The sequence below is a fragment of the Triplophysa dalaica genome, chromosome 19 (genome assembly GCF_015846415.1).
Source record: "Triplophysa dalaica isolate WHDGS20190420 chromosome 19, ASM1584641v1, whole genome shotgun sequence".
In the NCBI taxonomy this organism is placed as follows: domain Eukaryota; kingdom Metazoa; phylum Chordata; class Actinopteri; order Cypriniformes; family Nemacheilidae; genus Triplophysa; species Triplophysa dalaica.
The window spans coordinates 551,677-572,072 of record NC_079560.1 but is presented as its reverse complement, the minus strand read 5'-3'; the positions used below and the strand labels follow the sequence as shown (position 1 = coordinate 572,072).

Here is a 20,396-nt window from a genome sequence, read left to right as displayed (position 1 = left end):
AACATTACTACTTAAGTGCTTGATCACATCTAGAAAATGATGTCAGATGAATAAATGTGATTGTGGTGGAAATATCGTTGAAGTCACTGAATGACCCGTGTGTCAACATGAAGAGCTACACAAACACAGACATAGACAACTGCACATGAAACAGTATGATTTAATCAAACATTCAACAGTGTGATTTAGCGAAAATGTAAACATTCATGTAACTGTTGGCACCATATGTTTCTCCAACCAAAAGCAGAGTACCATCAGTTTATAAAATGATGAAAATAAATAACGGCAACAGTGAGATATCTTTGGCACGTATTAAAGGCACAGCGTGCATTCTAAACCCATCAGATTGTTTGATCCTCGCTGCAGGGTTCTCTGTGGCTCCTCTCGTTCATGTCATCCACCAGAGTCTTCAGTCTCTCCAGATGATGCAGAGCTCTGAGGACCAACACACAACATTAGCTTGTGATGTCATTCTGCACCCGTGACATCATCACGTGACCTCCTGACCTCTGCAAAGACTCTCCGCTCGTCTCCTGATCTTCTGTTTCCAGCTAAAAACACAAACAAAGAAAAATTCTCACCCAAACTTGTGACTTCACATCTCACGTGTCATAACCAATCAGACTGAAGTGATTTTGACTGAAGTGTTCTAGTGATGGTGTCTTTTGTGGATGTTTAGATGGATGAACCTGTTCCTCTGGCTCTCTCGGTGGATCTGTCGTGTTGGATTGACTGATGTTGTGTTCTACGGCCTGCAGACGCAGCAGCATGTGTTTGAGCGCCTCCACCGGACCCGGGTGTCTCCTGCTGCTGTCACCCGACGAGCATGAACCCGCAGACTGCAGACAGAGGGACTAATGAAGATCATTTGTGGGTGAAGTGAGTATGAAGAACCTGAGACATAAGACGGCACCGTGACATCACCTTGTCATCGGCGCTGCCCACAGGCACTGGAGATTTACTGCACACGTCAGGACACAGACCAAAGAAAGATTGACATGTTACTGGAAATAGTCACTCTTTGTGAAATGAGACTCAAGAAAAACATCTTATGAAAAACACCAGTGGAAAAAGATCAGTAGCTTCTAAACTGACATCTGCGTCATGTCATTTATCCTCAGTATGAACCAAAAAACGAGAAGAGAAATGATGAAATCTCGTCGTCTCACAATGTGACAGGTGGATTGTCCCAGGAGCGATCTGCATCCAGACTGTCCTCCGTATCTCCGGAGGTGTTGTGTCCTTCAACCCGCTCACAGAGACCATGAGACGATGAGTTGAGCGTCTGCTCGGCTCTGAAGATCAGAGAATCAATCCTCTCATCTAAACAAAGACAAACACCGTTTAGGATTTATATTACACTTCCTGTTGTGTGTCAGACGGCATGAAGGCAGGTATATTCTCATTCTAGAACTGATCAACCTTCTTGATTTCAGAGAATCACTAATTCTAGCCTTTAACTTATTCTATAGCTTGACATACCCTGATGATGTTTATTTGTATATTTGAGAAACATCTTGATTTTAAGTTGTGAACATGAATCATGTTGAGGGCGTCCCTCTGGACAGCCGTCTCTCCAAAGCAGAATAGTAAGTTTCTATTAAAAGTTTTTAGATTGTTTGTAAGTATAGACAACATGAAAATAAGAAAAGTGAGAAAATCTTGTCAAGCATCCCATGACAAGATTCAAGAATGTTGTGGAGTTGTCGAGCTTTGTTGACATGTGCGAACCTTTCAGACGCCACCTGTCTTGTTTTTCTTTTCTCTTTACTGGCTCTGAAAACTGCAACCGCATCTTCCTCAGTTCACACAGCTCTCTCGAGTGACCTTTCACACCTCTGTGAGCTTCAGCGTCTGACCGTCTCGCTCCTCTGGACTCTCCAGTTCACCCACCCATGAAGGAACTCTGAGAGGAGGAGGAGTCCGAGCGCTGCCGGACGAGGAGTCTTCACACTGCCCGAGCCATCCTGGGTATTTCAGGTCAGGGACGCTGGACATTCCAGAAAAATCCATCTCAGATTTCTGGCTGGTTATCCAGCGTGGGAGGTTATACGATCTGGGTGTGTGGGGTGTGCGATTAGAAGAATGACCTTGATGTAAATCATCCACAGGGAGAGACGTCCTGCTGCTCGTGGACGGTCGTGCTGTGGGCGGAGCTCTCTGATGAGGAGGACGCAGGAAGCGTTTTTGAGTTCCGCTGAGCCTTGAGTTAAAGCTCAGTCCCAACGCTGAGATCCCAGACTGGGAGAGGAGAGCGGAGGTGCGGGTCACGGGCAGAGAGCCGTCTATCGGGAGAGCTAGGAGATCATCAGTGGTCATGCTGAGACGATCAGAGTCTCTCTTCTGAACGGGGAAGGTGAGGACATTCAGCTCTCCCTCCGTCAAACTGGTCTTCAGTACTGCACATGTGGAAACAAATAAACACTGCACGTCATGTATGACATTGAGAAAAGACACGTAGCGGATTCAAGCCCGGCTACTATGGAGATGAAATGAATGAGATTCTGAATATTAAACATCAGCTAAAACCATGGAGCATATCGTTCCCAGTTACCATCTCTGTTTCGTGGACGAGGTTTTGAAAGCTCTCTGGTCACTTGAAGTTTCCCTGTTGTGGTTTCTGAGTCCCGCGGGATCTTCTGGAAGTCAGCGATGTATGCGTCCAGAGCCTCTGAAGCAGACACGTAACGCTTGTCTCTGTATGTGATGGTGGGGACGGGCTCTGGATGCAGACCACTCTGCAGGTGTCCTGATGTGGCCAGCAGTGACGTCACGGTGGACTCAGGGGACATGATGACATCATCACACCACATGATCACACACTGGACTCATAGCACAATCACTGCAATATCACAAGATGAGTTTTATTCATATATATATCTTGATAACAGTTTATAATGACTTTCATACATGTAAATAATTAAGAAACATATGTATAACATTTAATTTATTACACATTTATGTGCATTTAAATGAATGATTCAAAGTTGCATAGCATTTCTAACTATTTGTATGTACATTAACTGATGATCATTTTTTTAATGTTTCACGTTCATGTGTTTAACACGCTTTAGTCTGTGTGACTGAAACCTGTGCAGACATGTATTACTGCGAACTCGACTGTAACGTTACATTCGTGTCATGACAAGAGTAACATTCATCATGTTCTGAACCATCTACAACTTTCGGTTTTCTTTCATCAGAAACATCAACAAACATCAACATCGTCTCACCAGATATCCAGTGAAAACCCCGAACAGAAAACGAAAGTGAGTCAAAAGTGAAGAACAAACGCATTCAACAGGTTTAGCGAAACATTCAACACTGAAATAAATCGGACAACCGCCAGCGCTTCTGCGCCTGCGCACTGCGCGGCGAGTCACGTGATTTCCGTCCAAGACCTTCTGAAAAATCTCGAGCCACTCCCCACACAGCCGTTATCGCAACTGCGCATGCTCACTGAATCACATGACTTGAAGATGTTTTTTCGACTAGCCGCCGCATCTGTTGCTAAAGCACGTTAATCCGAGTGAACTACGTTTATTTTCGACCCTCACCCGGCAAACAGAGTGTTACACAACCCTTATTAAATAGATTATTCGTGAAATTCTCGCTTGAAATTGTATATACGGGCAGAAATAGTCCCCAGCAGGCATACATATGGCGGGGGTTAGGTTACAGTAATCCGCCTTTATTACATTTTGCTTACGTTCGCTGGATCTAAGTAATAATTAGCATATATATTTTTTCATATTTTAACTTTTAGAGTGATAAATGATGACTATAACGTCATCATGAACGAATAAAGAATAAACAAGGCCACGTAAGCTATTTTTACAATCGAGTGTATAAACGCAGACGCAGATTTATTTGTAATAACTGTTCAAATGAATTAATACAATAAACAACACACATCTTTAATCCGCCCGTTATTGGGTGTGTTCGACATCAGACGTCACTGCGCAGACCGAGAGGCGGATGACGTCATAGGTCAATCGGTCTGCGCAGCGTCCCATGAAGTCTAACACGGCGCTTCTCTGTCAATCTGGCTAAACTCACTGCTCTGTGTTTTCATTTCTCTCTGTCTGTCCGAATCGAGTCATGAGGCTCAAGTCGTGTTGTGTTTACAGTGTCGCTGTTGTGTGTATTCTGCTGTTGATCGGCGGGATCGCGATGGTTTTGTCTCAAGTCTTTCAGAAGCTCATAAACAGCAGAGTGAAACAGGTCAGTTTGTGTTTATATTCATGTCACATGTGCACTGATGTTATTTTAACTTCCTCATATTATTTCCAGTGCCTTAAAATATGATCCCAAGCGAAACTCAGGGATTTGATGGTTATAATGGGAATCGTATCAGGAACTGTACTGGTTTCTAGTAGCAATGTGCTGAATCCTCCTGGAAGAAACACACCAGATTAATCATCTTGTGTTGGTAAACAACTGACTGTTCTTGATGGCATGAAAACATTAAAGGGACAGTTCACTCAAAGATCTATATTCTGTCATCATTTATTCTCTCTCGTGTGTTTATATTTTGTGTTATTTAGTCTTTCTTCAGTGAAACACAAAGGGAGATATTTTGAGAAATGTCTCAGTGGTTTTGTGGTCATATAATGGAAGTCAACGGAGTTCAGTGTTGTTCGATCATCAACATTCTTCAAAATATCTTCTATTGTGTTCTGCAGAAAGAAACGTATACTGGTTTTACACGACATGAGGATGAATAAATGATGGACGTCATTAGCTGAACCCCTTTAAATCACACTAAATGTCTGGTTGTCAAAAGAGAATATCAGTGCATATTTCACATATAGTTGAAAGAAAGACAACATAAGAAGTGTGTTCAGTTACAACATTTCACAAAAAGATGTTTGATATGACAACATCAGATAAAGTGTTGATAAAGAGAGTTAATCATTGGTAGATCATGTCTGTAGTTTACGTTCTGATTCTGTGAGAACTTATCACATCATAAATCATCTGAATGCAAGTAACTCAATCTTTTCACTTTCTCTTGCAGGAGATTGTTCTGGTAAACGGAACTGAAGCGTTCTCGGTGTGGCAGAACCCTCCGCCTCCGGTTTACATGCAGTTTTATTTCTTTAATCTGACCAATCATGCAGAGGTTCTGGACGGAGCCAAACCCTCCGTGGTACAGATCGGCCCGTACACGTACAGGTGAGCGCTCGACGCACGGGTCAGACATCAAACATGAAGCTCAGAACTGACACGAGAAATGATGTCTGTCATGCTGTTCTCTGGATGCGTCACGTGATCATGTTTTGCTGAGCGTGTTTCCTCTGTCATGAGTTTGCTGACCTCAGATGTTCCATTGGACACATTTATAGACCATCAGGCATTCTGATCCCAACATTAGTTTATATTTCTAAATGAAGTGATCGATGTAAATTAATGAAAATATGTTTCTATTTGAACATTTAAACGTCCTCTTTCAGGGAGTATCGGTCCATGGAGGAAGTGAAAGTTTTGGAGAACGGAACCAAAGTGGCAGCCATCAATCCAAAGACGTACGTGTTTGTGCCTAACATGTCACGCGGCTCAGAGGATGACCTCGTGCGGACCGCCAACATACCTGCTGTGGTGAGACGCTCTGTTGGTTCAGATTTGAGCTTCATGTGTAATGAAGAAGTGTCCCGATGAACAGGAATCTGACACAATTTCATTTCACTCCGAATGTAAACAATGTTTTTTCGTATCTTTTCACGGTTGTATTTGGTGCACGGTCTTCAATGATAGCTAACTTAAAGAACAGCTGTACAGTACTGAGAACTATCGAAGAAGACCATCGTTCACTTGTGACCCTGGACAACAGAACCCTAAATCATAAGTAGCACGGGAACATTTGTAGTAATCGGCAAAAATGCATTGTAGGGGGAAAAATGACAGATTTGTGTTTTGGCCAAAAATCATTAGGATATGAAGTACAGATCATGTTCCATGAAGATATTTTATAGATGTCGTACCGTAAATGTACAATAAAGTTATACATTTACAGTGTAGTGTCATATCCTAACAAACCATATATCAATAGAAAGCTTATTTCTTCGGCTTTCAGATGATGTCAATATCTCAATTTCGAAACATTTACCCTTAAGGTCACATTTGTAAGATCATTGGCGCTGTGAGTCAACTAATAGATTTAGACATGAGCTTCATCTGTGTGTAATGAGAGCTCAGATGTGAGAACATGTGTCTCGTGTGTTCGTCTTCAGACAGTGATGGAGAAATTTCAAGATCACCCGCTCATCGGCAGATTAATCGCTGATCTGATGAGATCTATGAGCGTGGGGGTGTTCGGGACGTTCAGGGTGGGTGATCTGCTGTGGGGTTATGAAGATCCTCTGCTCAAAGCTCTCAAAATCTTCGTCCCTTTGGATGATCACTTTGGACTTTTCTACAAGGTAACAAGACCTGAACACACTCATCTTCACAGTCTGCTCACGCTCTAGATTTCTACCTTTATGTTTTCTGTCAAATGATTAATCGTGATTAATGGCATCCAGAATAAAATGGTATATATGTTGGTGTACTGTGCATGTTTATTTTGTATTTATGAACACATACACATAAATGCATATATTTAAGAAAAATATAACAATTAATAAACTTGATATAGAATTTCAATTATTAGTCAATATAAATAAGTATATTTTAGGGCTACTCGATTATGACATAAATTATAATCACGGTTATTTTGGCCAACATTGAGATCACGATAACTCACTAACTTTTAAAACAATATAGAAAAATGAATAATTGGCTCTTTAACTGTGAATTGCACAGCCCTAATATATTGACATTTTTTCTAAATATATATATATAAATATCCACTGTGCACAGACATAAATACGGTAAACACAAACTTTTATTCTAGATGCGAATAATCACGATTAATCGTTTGACAGGCCTATAGCAGTTTTTCTGAATTCCCTATAGAAGTGAACAAATCACAAAGGTGATGTTGCAGGTGTTTGTTGTTGTTTCTCAGGTGTAAGTGTATTTGTTGTGTTTCAGAGAAACGGCACCAGTGATGGAGATTACGAGTTTCTAACGGGGACACAGAACTATTTTGATTTTGCTCGTATAGACAAGTGGAACGGACAGAGGTACCGTCAGCAGAACATCTCACGTGTGTATGAACAGATCGATGTCCTCGTTACACCCGTGAAAATCTCTCTCTCTGTCCCTTTGTGTGTGTGTGTGTTAGTTCATTAAACTGGTGGAGCACAGATTACTGCAACATGATCAATGGAACGGACGGAGCGTCTTTTCATCCCATCATCACAAAGACAGAGAAGCTCTACATGTTTTCTACAGATCTCTGCAGGTGTGAAGCGCTGATCTCAGATCAGTCTCTTAGTGAACACAGTTCCTTTGAAATGAGTGGTTGTGCACGTCCCACAATCTCATCCAGAGGGATGATCTGATCATTTTCTGTTACCATGGAGACACGAGTCCTGATCTAGTTGTCATGTCAGTTCAGTTGGTCACTTATTTAACAGAAGCGTTTATGGGATGTGATCACATTTGACGTCTGCTTCATTCAGACGTCAGACGTTTTGAAACATTGATTGTGTATTGATGATATTGAGTAAAGCTGAGTGTTTGATCAGAGGGTGTTGTTGACCGAGTGTTTGTTTTTGACTGATATCAGTCAGTTTGTATGTAGGTCACTGGTGAATAAATTCAGTCATGAGTTTTTCAATCTTCATCTTATAATCACAATCCCTTATCACTGCAGACATCCACTGAAACTCTTTTAAAGTCCGGAGGAGATTTCTGTGGTTTATCAGTGATGTGTGTGTGTGTGTTTGTGTGTGTGTGTGTGTGTGTACAGATCTCTGTATGCTGTGTATGAATCAGACGTGAGTGTACGAGGACTCCCGGGATTCCGTTTCGTTCCACCCCGTGAGGTTTTTGCTAACATCACCATTAACCCGGATAACGCCGGCTTCTGTGTGACAAATGACACCTGCGTCGGGTCTGGACTGCTCAACATCAGTGTGTGTAAAGAAGGTATATGTGTGTGTGAGAATGTGTGTGAGCATGTGTGTGTGTGTGCAGTGCTCAAATTGAACCAAGTCTCATGGGGGGGGGTGTTTGCGTGCGTGCGTGCATGTGTGTGCGTGTCTGTGTGTGAGCAGACTCACGGGTTGGTTTTCTAACGTCTCTCTCTCTCTCTCTCTCTGTGTGTGTGTGATGTCAGGAGCTCCCATCATCATGTCATCACCTCACTTCTATCAGGCTGATGATAAATATATTCAGGATGTTTATGGGATGAACCCCAGGAAAGAGGAACATGAAACAGCCATTGACATCAACCCGGTGCGTCCTGTCATGCGTGTTATGACACATGTACACATTCACCTGTCACACACACACTGACAGCCAGAGACAACACCACAGACAATCACAACATTCATTTCATCACATGTGTGTAAGTATCCACCAGGTGGCGTCATTGTGCCACACAAACATTCACACTGATCATAGTCACAGTACATTTACATTTATTCATTTGGCAGACGCTTTTATCCTAAGCAACTTATATTGCTTTATCCTATACATTTATACATAGGTATTTGCAATCCCCTGGGATCGAACCCACAACCTTGCGTTGTGACACAATGCTCTTACCACTGAGCTACAGGAAAGTAAAGCGACAAACTCAGAGACAGAACAACTAAGCAACACTCAATGTGTGTGATCACTGTGTTTATTGACTGTAAACAGATGTGAAGTTTAACCGTTATTCAGTCTGGAGTTTGTGTTTACACATAGTTGTGTGTGTGTGTGTTTTCTCAGCTCACTGGACTTCTGCTCCAGGCTGCGAAGCGTCTTCAGGTGAACGTGTTTCTGCAGCAGATCTCAGCGTTCAGGTGAGGATGTTCTCACAAGTGATGTGTGTTTTAAAGCTGTGAAAATAAACACACAATCACACTTAAACGGTCTGCAAAGCTCTTCATGTTCAATTCAAACACAAAATAAGATTCTTGACACAAGTATTGTAAAGTGACGGTACTGTGAGAGACTGCAGGTCACACATGTTGTGTGTTATGTGATGTTATCTTCACAGTAATAATCTGGTGAAATGACTGCACGCTCAATTTAACCTTTGGCCTCTGTGATGATAAAGAGTCGGAAGGAAAACGTTTAAAAATCACACTTGACCTCTAAACGTGTCGATCGGCTGGCGCTGGTCTTAAAACATCTAGAAATGAACAGCGAGTTATTTAACCGTCATGATTCATGTCATCACGTCTCAACGAACACACTGCATTCATCTTTCATTTATGACACAGAGTTTTGTGTTTATTTTGTGTGTGAGGCGTCTGTCTGACACGAGCGATGAATGTTTCATCATTCCTGAGATCAAAGTGTTTATCGTGGCAGGGTTTTCACTTCCCTTTCGTTCATTTGTGTGGACTGAGTCTCGTGCCGCAGCAGCGAGCTAATGGTTTGTGCATTTTCACCCAGAATGCAATGCAGCATGTGCAGATCAGGTGCTCATGTGCTGTCAGATTTCCCTCCTGACGCGACAGTTTCTTGGCTTCGGGCTTGAAGTGTGATATATCTGAGCATCACCCTGAAGATAAATCACTTTCTCTCTCTCTCACGAATGTGTCAACGGAAAACATCTTTCCACAGCTATAATTATCAGCATGACACAGAGTTCCCACAGAAACACAAGAGCATACGCGTGTTTGTTTGTGTGTGTGTGTTTGTGTGTGTGTGTTTGTGTGCGTACGTGCGTGCGACGTGCAGTTTCCCCACTTAATTCCATCTCATCATGAGTGTAATGCCCTTCACGTGTGTGTTTATTTTTAAGCTAGTTCATGATGACAGTACATACTCTTCACAGACTTTATATTGTGTGTTTGTTTACAGTCAAACAGAGAAAATCAGGACGTTGGTGTATCCTGTCATGTACATTAATGAGGTAATGTTTCACAGAGTTTTGATGTTGTTAGCAGCGTGAGAAATGTTTAATGTGTAATGAATTTCACTTCCTTAATGTGTGAGCCGTTAAAGGACTGTTTTTCTCTGCCGCAGGAACATGTTCACAATTATTTCTGGGCTGTCAAACGATTAATCACATCCAGAATACATTCACATGTAGATTTATGCATTTGGCAGACGCTTTTATCTAGAGCGACTTATATTGCATTATCCTATACATTTATGCATAGGTATCTGCAATCCCCTGGGATCGAACCCACAACCTTGTGTTGTTAATGCAATGCTCTCACCACTGAGCTACAGGAAAGAATAAAAGTTTGTGTTTACGTAATATATGTCTGTGAACTGTGCATATATATTTTGTAGGAGGGATGTAACAATTCACTCAATGCGATACTGATCTCACCATTCAAATCATTCACGCTTTATTTTTACAAGATGAGTTAAGATAAATTAGAATGAACAACTGACCTTTTATTCTTTCTTAAATGCTGCAGATTTCTTTGTTGAGTAAAAATATATTTAATGTCAAATAACAGAACTGAACTGCATTTTTAAACAAATTCCTAATCTAATATAAATGAATAATACAAAAGTCTTTTTAAAAGAATGTCTGTGCTTTTCTCAGATTGTTTTAACATTCTAGAAATATCAGCATTTCCATGTAGCTACTTTCCTGTAGCTCAGTGGTAACAAGGTTGTGGGTTCGATCCCAGGGGATTGCAGATACCTATGTAAAAAAGTATAGGATAATGAAATGTAAGTAATTAAATTAAGTAATTAAATAAAAGCTGACTTCAGATTTATATTCACACAATCATTTTAAGCATCCATCATTCATCAGAAAAACAATTCTCGGTACCTTTGTAACTTTGTATTGAGATCTAATGTATTATGGCTCCTGTATGACATATCTCTTGTTGCTCCCTCACTCTTTGTAAGTCGCTTTGGATAAAAGCGTCTGCTAAATGACTAAATGTAAATGTAAGCAACACTTTAAACATTAAAAACGTTTTAAATAGGTGTGTTACATCCCCATTGAGAAGCAAAATAAGATTTTGTGTTTTGGTCTCAGAAAAATCCAGACACATGATGTTTTTGTTTAAAAAGCGGTTTGCCAACTAGGCGAGGAAAATATTTAATATCAAAAAGAGGAGTAATTTTCTTGTGCCATCGACAGTTTTCTTGTTTGGTGGACTTTTTTCCTGAAAGCACAACATGACATCACTGACCAATCAGCATCCTGGCCCGACATCATCTGTTTAATGATAACTTTCAAATGACCTCAGTTACTGGACAGACGTATTTGCACAGATATGTTTGTGTTTGCGTCAGTCTGATGGAGTCTGGCGATTGTTAATTCTGTGTTCTTATTGTCAAAGCTCTAAAACTTCAGATCAATGTTGTCTCATGTTCTGAAGGAGGAGATCTTAACGTTGGGATAAAACTTTGTTTTTGAGTTGAAAACACGTGATGCGTGACCGGGTTTGACTGGACAGATGCTTCTGGTGTTCATGATAGAGAAACAAACAAGGAAAAGTGAAAATGCTGTTCTTTGACAACTCTTCCCATCTTTCAAACTCTCACATCCTGTTTCACAGAGTGTTGTTATTGATGAAGAATCTGCCGAGAAACTGCAAGTGGTCGTCACCAAGGCTAATGTCGTCATCAACATCCCCTTCATCGTGATTGGTGTAGGTATCTTACTGGGCGTGGCCTTCATTGTGCTCATCTGCCACCAGAAAGGACAAGAGGTGAGGCTGTGTCACGGCATTAATGCATTTGTGATGTCACTTCCTTTGCGCTGTTAACCAATGGAAAGTCAGAAAGTAATTCTGCTTCTCAGTTTATTCCGGTTTGATGGACGCAACCGCAGTGCATTCTGGGATTGCTTTCTTTGTTGGCGATGTATTCAGTGCTGCAGTGTGTGTGTGTTATGATGCGTCTGAACTGATTGATGCTGTGTGTTGATTTGTCAGAGCTCGGCAGCAGAACGTCAACCCCTCCTCGCGTCATAAAGTCACCTGACCGCCGAGAGACGGACAAACATCATCGCCAACTCTCATTGCTTAACACTATAAGGTACTTTCATTTCACACGGTAACAGTCTGCCACTTCACTTCAGTCACCGTCACACGGATCAAAGTGCAAAGTTTGACTAGCGTCACCAGGATCGGCCGGACCTGACGGGAAAGAAGTTCCTTTTCATTTACAGCTTATACGTGCGGATTTTAACAGAATATCACAGGAGTGAGAGATCAGACTGAATTTTCTCACATGTTTGTGTTTTAAACCAAGTTATATGTGTACATAAAGTCTGATAACAGGTGTGATGCAACACCATACACATCTTCACTGATCTAATAATAATATTCTTATGTAATGACGGATCATTTGGCATTTTTTTCTGCTTCATGACTGACAGATTGAGCATCGTCATGTTTGAGAACTCTCACTACACTTCATTTGGTGCCAATTTCATTTTCATCACACAAACACATCACTCATACAGTTCAAGTTTTCATTTCATGTTTGTTTGTTTATGAATGTAATGCACTGTATAGCCGACCCGTCAGCGATGTTTTACCCGGACATTATAACATTAAGGTGATTGTATGAAACTCTTGTCCTCCTGATATTTCTAATCATTCACTGATATGCACTGATGAGTCAGGAACAGAATATTCACATCACACATCAGCTGTCATGTCTGACACGCTTGTGTTTCTCTCAATAATAATGACGAAAAAAGCTTCTTTAACAGCGTCTGAATTCATATATTCAACCGGTATAATCGTGATTTTTCCATTTTATCTGAAAAGCATTTTCTTATCTGTTTATTTCAGCATTTGTCGTCTGAGTTTCTTATTTTTCTTAAGAAAAATAATATTGCACAAGATAATGTAACAAAATAATGAGACAATAAAACATTTGAATGAAAAAACAGGTTACAGCATCTCACCTGAGGTGTCTGACGTTTACAAAATAAATAAAATAACGTTATTCTACACATTCTTTTGCAATTCATGTTTGTATTTTGTCACATCATACATCAAACTATGGATGCAAACTTGAGTGTTTGGTTTATAGTCACACACACACACAAGTGTTTCATGACCACTCGCAGGATTCAGTGTGATGTTCTGTCAGTCGTATGCTGGCTTTTAAACGCACACGTGTGTTTCCTGAAACGAGAAGAAAGTCGAGAATCAAGTCCATGAACAGAAAATGCTGACGTGTCATCGTGATAACAGTCAATGTGTTGATCCGTGTAACGTCTGGTGTTTTCTGTCATAAACGTTTATCAGTCAAGTCTGTGTGTTGTGTAAAAGTGACCGCGACCTGTTGTGACAGACTGACAGTAGATCACAATCTTCAGGCATAATTCTATTTACACATCACAATATTATAAGACACCTCAATGAATACATTTGAAACCTTTAATGTCACGTGTGTTCTGTGATGCTCACCTGCAGTAGTTTGTTCCACACTCATTATGATCTCTGCATCCAGAACCCACTGGCTTCAGAGTGTTCCATCGCCATAGCAACGAGCGCTTGGCACGATGAATCAGCCCGGACGTCCAGCTACTGTCTACAGGTGCCGCCTTTACCTGAGAGAGAGAGGGAGAGCTGTTTAATTATATACTCCTTTAATTTAATTAATCTATAACTTTAGAGAGAAAATATTTAAATTGGTTTCATCATTAAATGAAATAAAGTGTCTTCGAATCTTGAGAGAGAGAGAGAGAGAGAGAGAGAGAGGTGCTTGAGGAGTCTGGTATAACACTAGACATCATCACAACATCTACACAATGTTGTAAAACTCAAACCCTGAACTAAATTCATAGCACAATGGACTGTATGTAAACAATCTGTTTCTGGTTTGTAAATGTGTGTTTGGAGATATCGATGCTTCGACATTGTCCAGTCGATGATTTGTATAAACTCATTGTGGTCGACACAGGTGAATGTGTAACCACCTGATGATGTCATCGAGCTCAGGTGCAGAAGCTGATCCGTCTGCTACTGTACGTACCTACTGTACTTTACTGTACTGACTGTGTGAAGACAGGTCATCAACACATGAAACATGTAGATCTGTCAGAACAGACCGCGTGTGATTTACATCTTTCACCACACAGATGTTTGGATTGATCTCTCATGTTGAATGTCTGGATAAATTTAGACTCACGACGAGCTAAATATAGACATCTGTCAAGGCAGTTGTTTAAACAGTAACCACAGGCAGTGATTCACAGCGTTGTGTGGATGACTTCTTCTTTGCATAAACGTATTAAAAATAAATGCAAAGATTATAGATCAAGTTCACGCTCATGTTCTGTATCTCATCAAGGGGGTTCTATCATCACCAGAATGAAGCAGGTTTAGTTTATTAATGATTTTCAGTTATGTCCTATATCATCATGAATTATTATCACAATCACTTAAATAGAAAAGTATCAGTTAAAAGTTACAGTAACACTTTTCACAAAGCAGCCTAAATATATTGAATATACATTAGTTCAAAGATTAGAGACGTTAGGACAAACAGAAGATGATGAGATAACACACTTTATAGTCACATTTTTCATATGTGCAGTTCTGACGTCAGCTGAAGATAATTGTGTGTATTTGAAATGAGCAGTAAATGACTGTTGAGCAATTATTCATCAATTAGTTTTTATTCAGCCAGTCTCTCAGAACAATGCTAAATTATTTTGTAAAATGAATTTCTTCAGATTTGTTTGATTGATTTGTGTGTGATGTGTGATGTGTGTACCTGTATGTGGACGAGCAGACAGATGATCAGCGTGAGAAGCATCAGTCTGTTGTTTGCTGTCATCATGTTGTTGAATGTTCAGGATCGAGGAGTGAACGAGCGATTGACACTCACACACACACACATGAGTTTATATGAGCTCTGAGCTCCTGATAAGAGTTTCAAAGATCAACACTTTAACCACAGAAAATAAGACGAGTTCACGTCTGATGTTAGAAGACAAACTGAGCATCAGGAGAAAACTCATTTCTTTAGAGATGAGAAATTCTCAATTTAGAGATTATGATGTTAGGCACCACAGATTTCTTTTAATACCTGTTTTTCTTTTACGTCTCATCAAAGTTCACACACTCCAGACAAGACTGTGATCTGCCATCAGAAGAATCTTTACATTCAGGGAAAAGTACATTTTTATCAGATTAGAAAATTAAAACGTGTTCCTTATCGGATGAAAATCATTTGATTGTCAGGGGACACAAATCTGAATAACAAATGTAAGTTTATTATGTTTAGATGCTCAATCAACTGTTAAAACAACACAATCTGTTCCTAACTGAACACATCTCTAGTGAATGACAACATAACATGCTTTGTGTTACTTTTAACTTAACCTTGTGTCGTCTCTTATAAACACAAAATCAACACACAATGAGACAACACATCACGTGTTACAATTCTGTTATTGTGGAATGTTTTGACTTTGCTCACCTGTGAAGTTTTCTGTTCCTCTAAAGGTTTCTACACACGATGCAAAGAATTCAGGTTAAAAACCACACATGCCTGTGTGTGTGTGTGTGTGTGTGTTTGTGTGCGCGCGTGTGTGTGTGTGTAATGTTAAAGGTAACGTTACAGTGTTTGTGAGCATATGATTTGCTTTCATCACATGATTCCTGCAGGACTACACACACACACACACACACACTCATTTCTTTAATTGAATCATATATTGTCTGTTTGTGTGCTGATTTGATATCATGTGTCAGATGTTAAGTCTCTCAGAATCTCAATCTCAAATCAAGTTAAGATGTTTACATTTACATTTATTCATTTGGCAGACGCTTTTATCCTAAGCAACTTATATTGCATTATCCGATACATTTATACATATGTATGTGCAATCCCCTGGGATCGAACCCACAACCTTGCGTTGTTAACACAATGCTCTTACCACTGAGCTATGAAAGGTCAAAGATGTTTCTTAAGACATTTAAAATATATATATATATTTCAATTCCATACAAACCAAAAATGAACATAACAAAATTTTTACTTATCATTTAAAACGGTTTTGTATTTTAAGTATTTAGCATTAATATTTGATCATGTTACGCTTGTGAACAGACGGAAACCTCGTCAGGTTTCAGTAGATTTTTTGCTTTTGCAGAAGGAAGTGTTAGCCTCCCGTTGAGTGTGTGTTGTGTTTGTGTTAGTGTGTGTTTTGTTATGTCTTCTACAGTGCTGTATATATATACATACATACTGCTGTAGGTTTCCCATTATTGTGATTTTCAATAGAGGAAAACACTTCCTTAACCTCCAGAAACCCCGGCTGGACCCCCAAGACGCTTTAGCATAATACACACACATATGTGTGTGTGTTTGTGTGTGTTGTTCTCGAGAGCTTAAGTTAGATGATGACCCTCTAGAGAAATGATGTTTAATGATTTATTTGTTAATGTTTTATATGGCCCTAGAATTCACACACGCACACACACACACACACACACACACATGGTTTTGAGTTATTTTCATGTATGTTCAAGTTGTGTCTCTCAGTGTGTCATGAAGGGTCCCGTCGCTCTTCTGCAGGAACACAGGGGCCCCTGAACATCATTGTTGTTTCCTTCATGATCACATGCGATTGAAACAGAGGCGTCTCCTCCCGAAAACAAAACACAACAGTAAATCTTTCATCACTGGGCTGATGACATAAAGACCCTCATCCACATCAACACAGGTGTCCATGAACATCTATTGTTGTTCTCTTGTGATGTTTGTGTTGCCGGGGCTCCTGATCCTTTGATCGGCTTTTAAATAAAGACACTAAAGATATTATAATGATGAAGCCCATAGTGCATGTCACCGTGTTTATTCATTTTGCTCTGAACCGTAAACTCAGTATTAATATACACAGAGTAAACTCAAGCAGGATGATGAGGAGCTGGATGAGAATTTCTGCTGCAGGTCTCTGTATTGTTTTGGTGGGTGAAGTGAAGTGAAGGAATGTGAGGGCCATCGGCCCGTTGGGTTTTCTCCAGGAGGGTTTCAGGCTTTTCTTTGATTTATTGTGGCGTTCAGAGGCCCCGTCTTCATCCAAAGCCGTGAGGAGACTCACAAATGAGCCTCTAATGTATTCATGACTGGGGGGTGATGTCAGGTCTCACTTATAATCCTGCTCTGACACAGACAGACAGAGAGAGAGAGAGATGAGCAGACAGACATTCAGATAGACAGACAGACAGAGAGGATGAGAGAGAGAGAGAGAGATGATCAGACAGACATTCAGATAGACAGACAGACAGAGAGGGAGAGAGAGAGAGAGATGAGCAGACAGACATTCAGATAGACAGACAGACAGACAGACAGGGAGAGAGAGATGAGCAGACAGACACACAGACATAGAGATGAGCAGACAGACATTCAGATAGACAGACAGACAGGGAGAGAGAGAGAGAGAAATGAGCAGACAGACATTCAGATAGACAGACAGACAGAGAGGGAGGGGGAGAGAGACAGACAGACAGACAGACAGACAGACAGACAGGTATACAGATGATCAGACAGACAGACAGACATACAGATGATCAAACAGACTGACGGACAGGGATGGAGAGAGAGACCGACAGATTGATGGACGTAGAGATGATCAGACAGACATGGAGAGAGACAGATGGACGTAGAGATGATCAGACAGACATGGAGAGAGATAGACAGACAGACAGAGAGGGAGAGAGAGACAGACAGACAGACAGGTATACAGATGATCAGACAGACAGACAGACATACAGATGATCAAAGAGACTGATGGACAGGGATGGAGAGAGAGACCGACAGATAGATGGACTTAGAGATGATCAGACAGACAGGGAGAGAGACAGACAGACAGACACATTAGAGGGGAGCAGACAGAAGGGGGGAAGGGAGACCGACAGACATATAGATGAGCAGACAGACAGACTGGGAGAGAGACAGATAGACAAGGGAGGGAGAGATAGATAGATATATGGACATATAGATGATCGGACTTACAGAGAGAGAGGGAGGCAGACAGACATATTGACATAGAGATGATCAGACAGACAGTGAAGGAGAGAGAGACAGACATATTGACATAGAGATGATGAGACAGACAGAGAGAGAGAGAGAGAGAGAGAGAGAGAGATAGATAGATAGAAAATCTATATGACACATGTAGGTCACATACTTGAATCTTGAATCTTGAGAGAGAGAGAGAGAGAGAGAGATGAACAGACAGACATTCAGGCAAGCAGACAGACAGACAGATAACTGCAAATCCTGTTTTTTTATCATACATTTGCATTTTCCTGACGCCCACTTTATAAAGAACACTCACTGAGACAGACAGGTTTTTTTCAGGGGTCTGTCCCCTTCTCCTCTGGCTCAGATTAGTAGTCTGTAGCGTACAGGACCTCAGTGAGGCCCCCGCCGCAGGACCTGACACACATTCCCAGCATCCCCCTTGACAACTGCTCTGTACTGTTGAACCAAAATGTTGTGTTAGATCTAAAGGAAGTGCAAAGTGACAGAAACCTCCTTCAGACTGAATCCAGACCATAATATCATTTACAGCCACAGCTCAGATTCAACTCACTGTAAATGTGATTCTCTCCCGAAACACTTACAGTTTATAGCCAGAAGAAGATCCAGAGTCACAGATCTGTAACACATTAACACACAGACACACACACACTCACACACACACACACACACGCATGTTCACACACACACACACACTCACGCATGTTCACACACACACACACACTCACACACACCCTCACACACTACACACCTTACAGTTATAAAGTCCACCAGCAGGAGGTATTAGAGATGAAACTCGCATCATTTCTCTTCCTCTGATGCTTTAGTTGTTTCTCTGGACCTCTGACACACCCTTCACAGAGGGACGTGTGTTATTATGGGCTGTATGGAGGTCACAGGTTACCATGGTAACAGAGTCTCATGGTATTGTGGAATGTTTTGACTCTGGTCACCTGTGAAGTTCTTTGTTCTTCTGGACGTTTCTTCACATGAGAATTCAGGGCAGATACAGTGTGACCGTTTCTACACACACACACACACACACACACAGACTCTGTTAACATCTGTTATTCACACCAGCTGAGATTTGAATCTTTAAGTGTGGTCAGTGATCCGCACTTGCAGGGAATAAAATGTTCCCGTTACTGAGTTAAAGGGTAAGTTCCTCTCTCTCTCCGCTGACCGTGTCAAGCATGTAGAGGCCAGAGGTCGTCTTTGTTCTTCTGAATCTATATGACACATGTAGGTCACATACCTCCTCATCACTCGAACATGAACTCTGACTGATACACTTCTCTAAAACACAGCTCAAACATCAGAGAGAGAGAGAGAGAGAGAGAGAGAGAGAGAGAGAGAGAGATAGTGAGATAGTGCTTGACTTCCATATAGCTGTTATGAGTTTTGTAGATGTTGTGCCATTTTCATTAATCAGAATTCTAAGTTTTTTTAATCAATATATGTGTTAGGCAGTGTTGTAATGTAACAAAGTAAAAATACTTAAAGTGATACTTATAAAAAGAATGCTTATATCCAGACACATCTCATCCCCATTGACTCCCACAGTAGGAAAAATTCTTTGGTATTCAAAAGGAACGGTTCAACGGAACATTAAAGAAGATATTTTGAAGAATGTAGGACAGCAGACAGTTCTGGTGCACTTGTGACTTCCATTTTATTTTGTCATACTATGTGAGTCAATGGGGATGAGATGTGTCTGGTTATAAGCATTCTTCCAAATATCTTCTCTGTGTTCATCAGAACAAACACATTTATACACATTTGGAACAACTTGAAGGTGAGGAAATAATGAGGGAATTTGCATTTTAGATTGAACTGTCCCTTTAAGTATTATTTGTGAGTCTCTGTACTTTACTTGAGTCTTTTATTTCTGCAGATTTTCTCCACTACATTTCCTGAAGAAACTGTTCACTTTTACTCTGATACATTTCCCCTGGGCATGTTCATTACTACAAAATAAAAGTATAGAAACAGAGGTGAAACAGACAAGTCGGTGATCCGGTCACCATGACAACGCTGAATCATTGGTTAAAGCTCAATGTGAAAGTGCATAAAGATGCTCCCTGAGGTTCATTTCAACTCAAGTCTTTAATGTGCTGCTGCTTTTAAAGATAAACATCACATGTTTCAGTCTCTATGAATGATCAAATGATGGCGTTGTGACTGTGAGGGAAATGCAAGGAAAGAAAGAAGCAATGACCAGACAGAGTTGTTCTGATTTTGTTCTCTGAGAGGAATAATATTGGGGGGAGAGAGAACTATCCTTTTATAAAGTTATATTATAAAGTAAAGTTTAAATGATGTGGTCTCTGAACTTGTTCAGATAAAAAAAACAC

General features: G+C 40.6%; 3 protein-coding genes across 4 annotated transcripts; 1 reads left to right on the top strand and 2 right to left on the bottom strand.

The window, feature by feature from the left end:
* Window positions 1-140: 140 nt before the first annotated feature.
* c19h18orf54 (chromosome 19 C18orf54 homolog) lies at window positions 141-3,428 on the bottom strand. Its single transcript, XM_056731658.1, is given in 9 exon segments — window positions 141-435; window positions 508-551; window positions 690-839; window positions 925-961; window positions 1,170-1,323; window positions 1,732-1,851; window positions 1,854-2,399; window positions 2,555-2,842; window positions 3,234-3,428. Coding segments are annotated over 8 exon segments (1,404 nt in total). The 5' UTR covers window positions 2,814-2,842; window positions 3,234-3,428; the 3' UTR covers window positions 141-341.
* scarb2c (scavenger receptor class B, member 2c) lies at window positions 2,915-12,991 on the top strand. 2 transcript variants are annotated; one of them, XM_056730764.1, is made up of 13 exons: window positions 2,915-3,269; window positions 4,131-4,224; window positions 5,021-5,178; window positions 5,457-5,601; window positions 6,234-6,422; window positions 7,036-7,127; window positions 7,229-7,348; window positions 7,859-8,037; window positions 8,228-8,346; window positions 8,827-8,900; window positions 9,910-9,961; window positions 11,583-11,735; window positions 11,961-12,991. In XM_056730764.1, exons 2-13 carry the CDS (start codon window positions 4,174-4,176, stop codon window positions 11,997-11,999), a joined length of 1,371 nt encoding a protein of 456 aa, XP_056586742.1. In that variant the 5' UTR covers window positions 2,915-3,269; window positions 4,131-4,173; the 3' UTR covers window positions 12,000-12,991. The 2 variants fall into 2 exon arrangements, with proteins under 2 accessions (XP_056586742.1, XP_056586741.1); XM_056730763.1 differs by lacking the exon at window positions 2,915-3,269 and having other exon boundaries at window positions 3,520-4,224.
* Window positions 12,992-13,028: 37 nt separating this feature from the next.
* On the bottom strand, window positions 13,029-15,498 carry LOC130407663 (liver-expressed antimicrobial peptide 2). Its single transcript, XM_056730766.1, has 3 exons — window positions 14,764-15,498; window positions 13,452-13,594; window positions 13,029-13,166 (listed from the first exon to the last, which is right to left on the bottom strand). The coding sequence occupies exons 1-3, from the start codon at window positions 14,827-14,829 to the stop codon at window positions 13,112-13,114; spliced, it is 264 nt and encodes an 87-aa protein (XP_056586744.1). The 5' UTR covers window positions 14,830-15,498; the 3' UTR covers window positions 13,029-13,111.
* Window positions 15,499-20,396: the final 4,898 nt, after the last annotated feature.

What these genes read in the sequence shown, in the direction of transcription:
- LOC130407663 (XM_056730766.1), bottom strand. Translation starts at nt 14,829, where the DNA reads ATGATGACAGCAAACAACAGACTGATGCTTCTCACGCTGATCATCTGT. An exon ending in GTCTGCTCGTCCACATACAG is followed by an intron (nt 13,595 to 14,763) that starts GTACACACATCA and finishes TCTCTCTCTCAG; the next exon opens with GTAAAGGCGGCACCTGTAGA. An exon ending in TGTGGAACAAACTACTGCAG is followed by an intron (nt 13,167 to 13,451) that starts GTGAGCATCACA and finishes TTCTCGTTTCAG; the next exon opens with GAAACACACGTGTGCGTTTA.
- scarb2c (XM_056730763.1), top strand. Translation starts at nt 4,102, where the DNA reads ATGAGGCTCAAGTCGTGTTGTGTTTACAGTGTCGCTGTTGTGTGTATT. An exon ending in ACTTTGGACTTTTCTACAAG is followed by an intron (nt 6,423 to 7,035) that starts GTAACAAGACCT and finishes GTTGTGTTTCAG; the next exon opens with AGAAACGGCACCAGTGATGG. An exon ending in CAGCCATTGACATCAACCCG is followed by an intron (nt 8,347 to 8,826) that starts GTGCGTCCTGTC and finishes GTGTTTTCTCAG; the next exon opens with CTCACTGGACTTCTGCTCCA.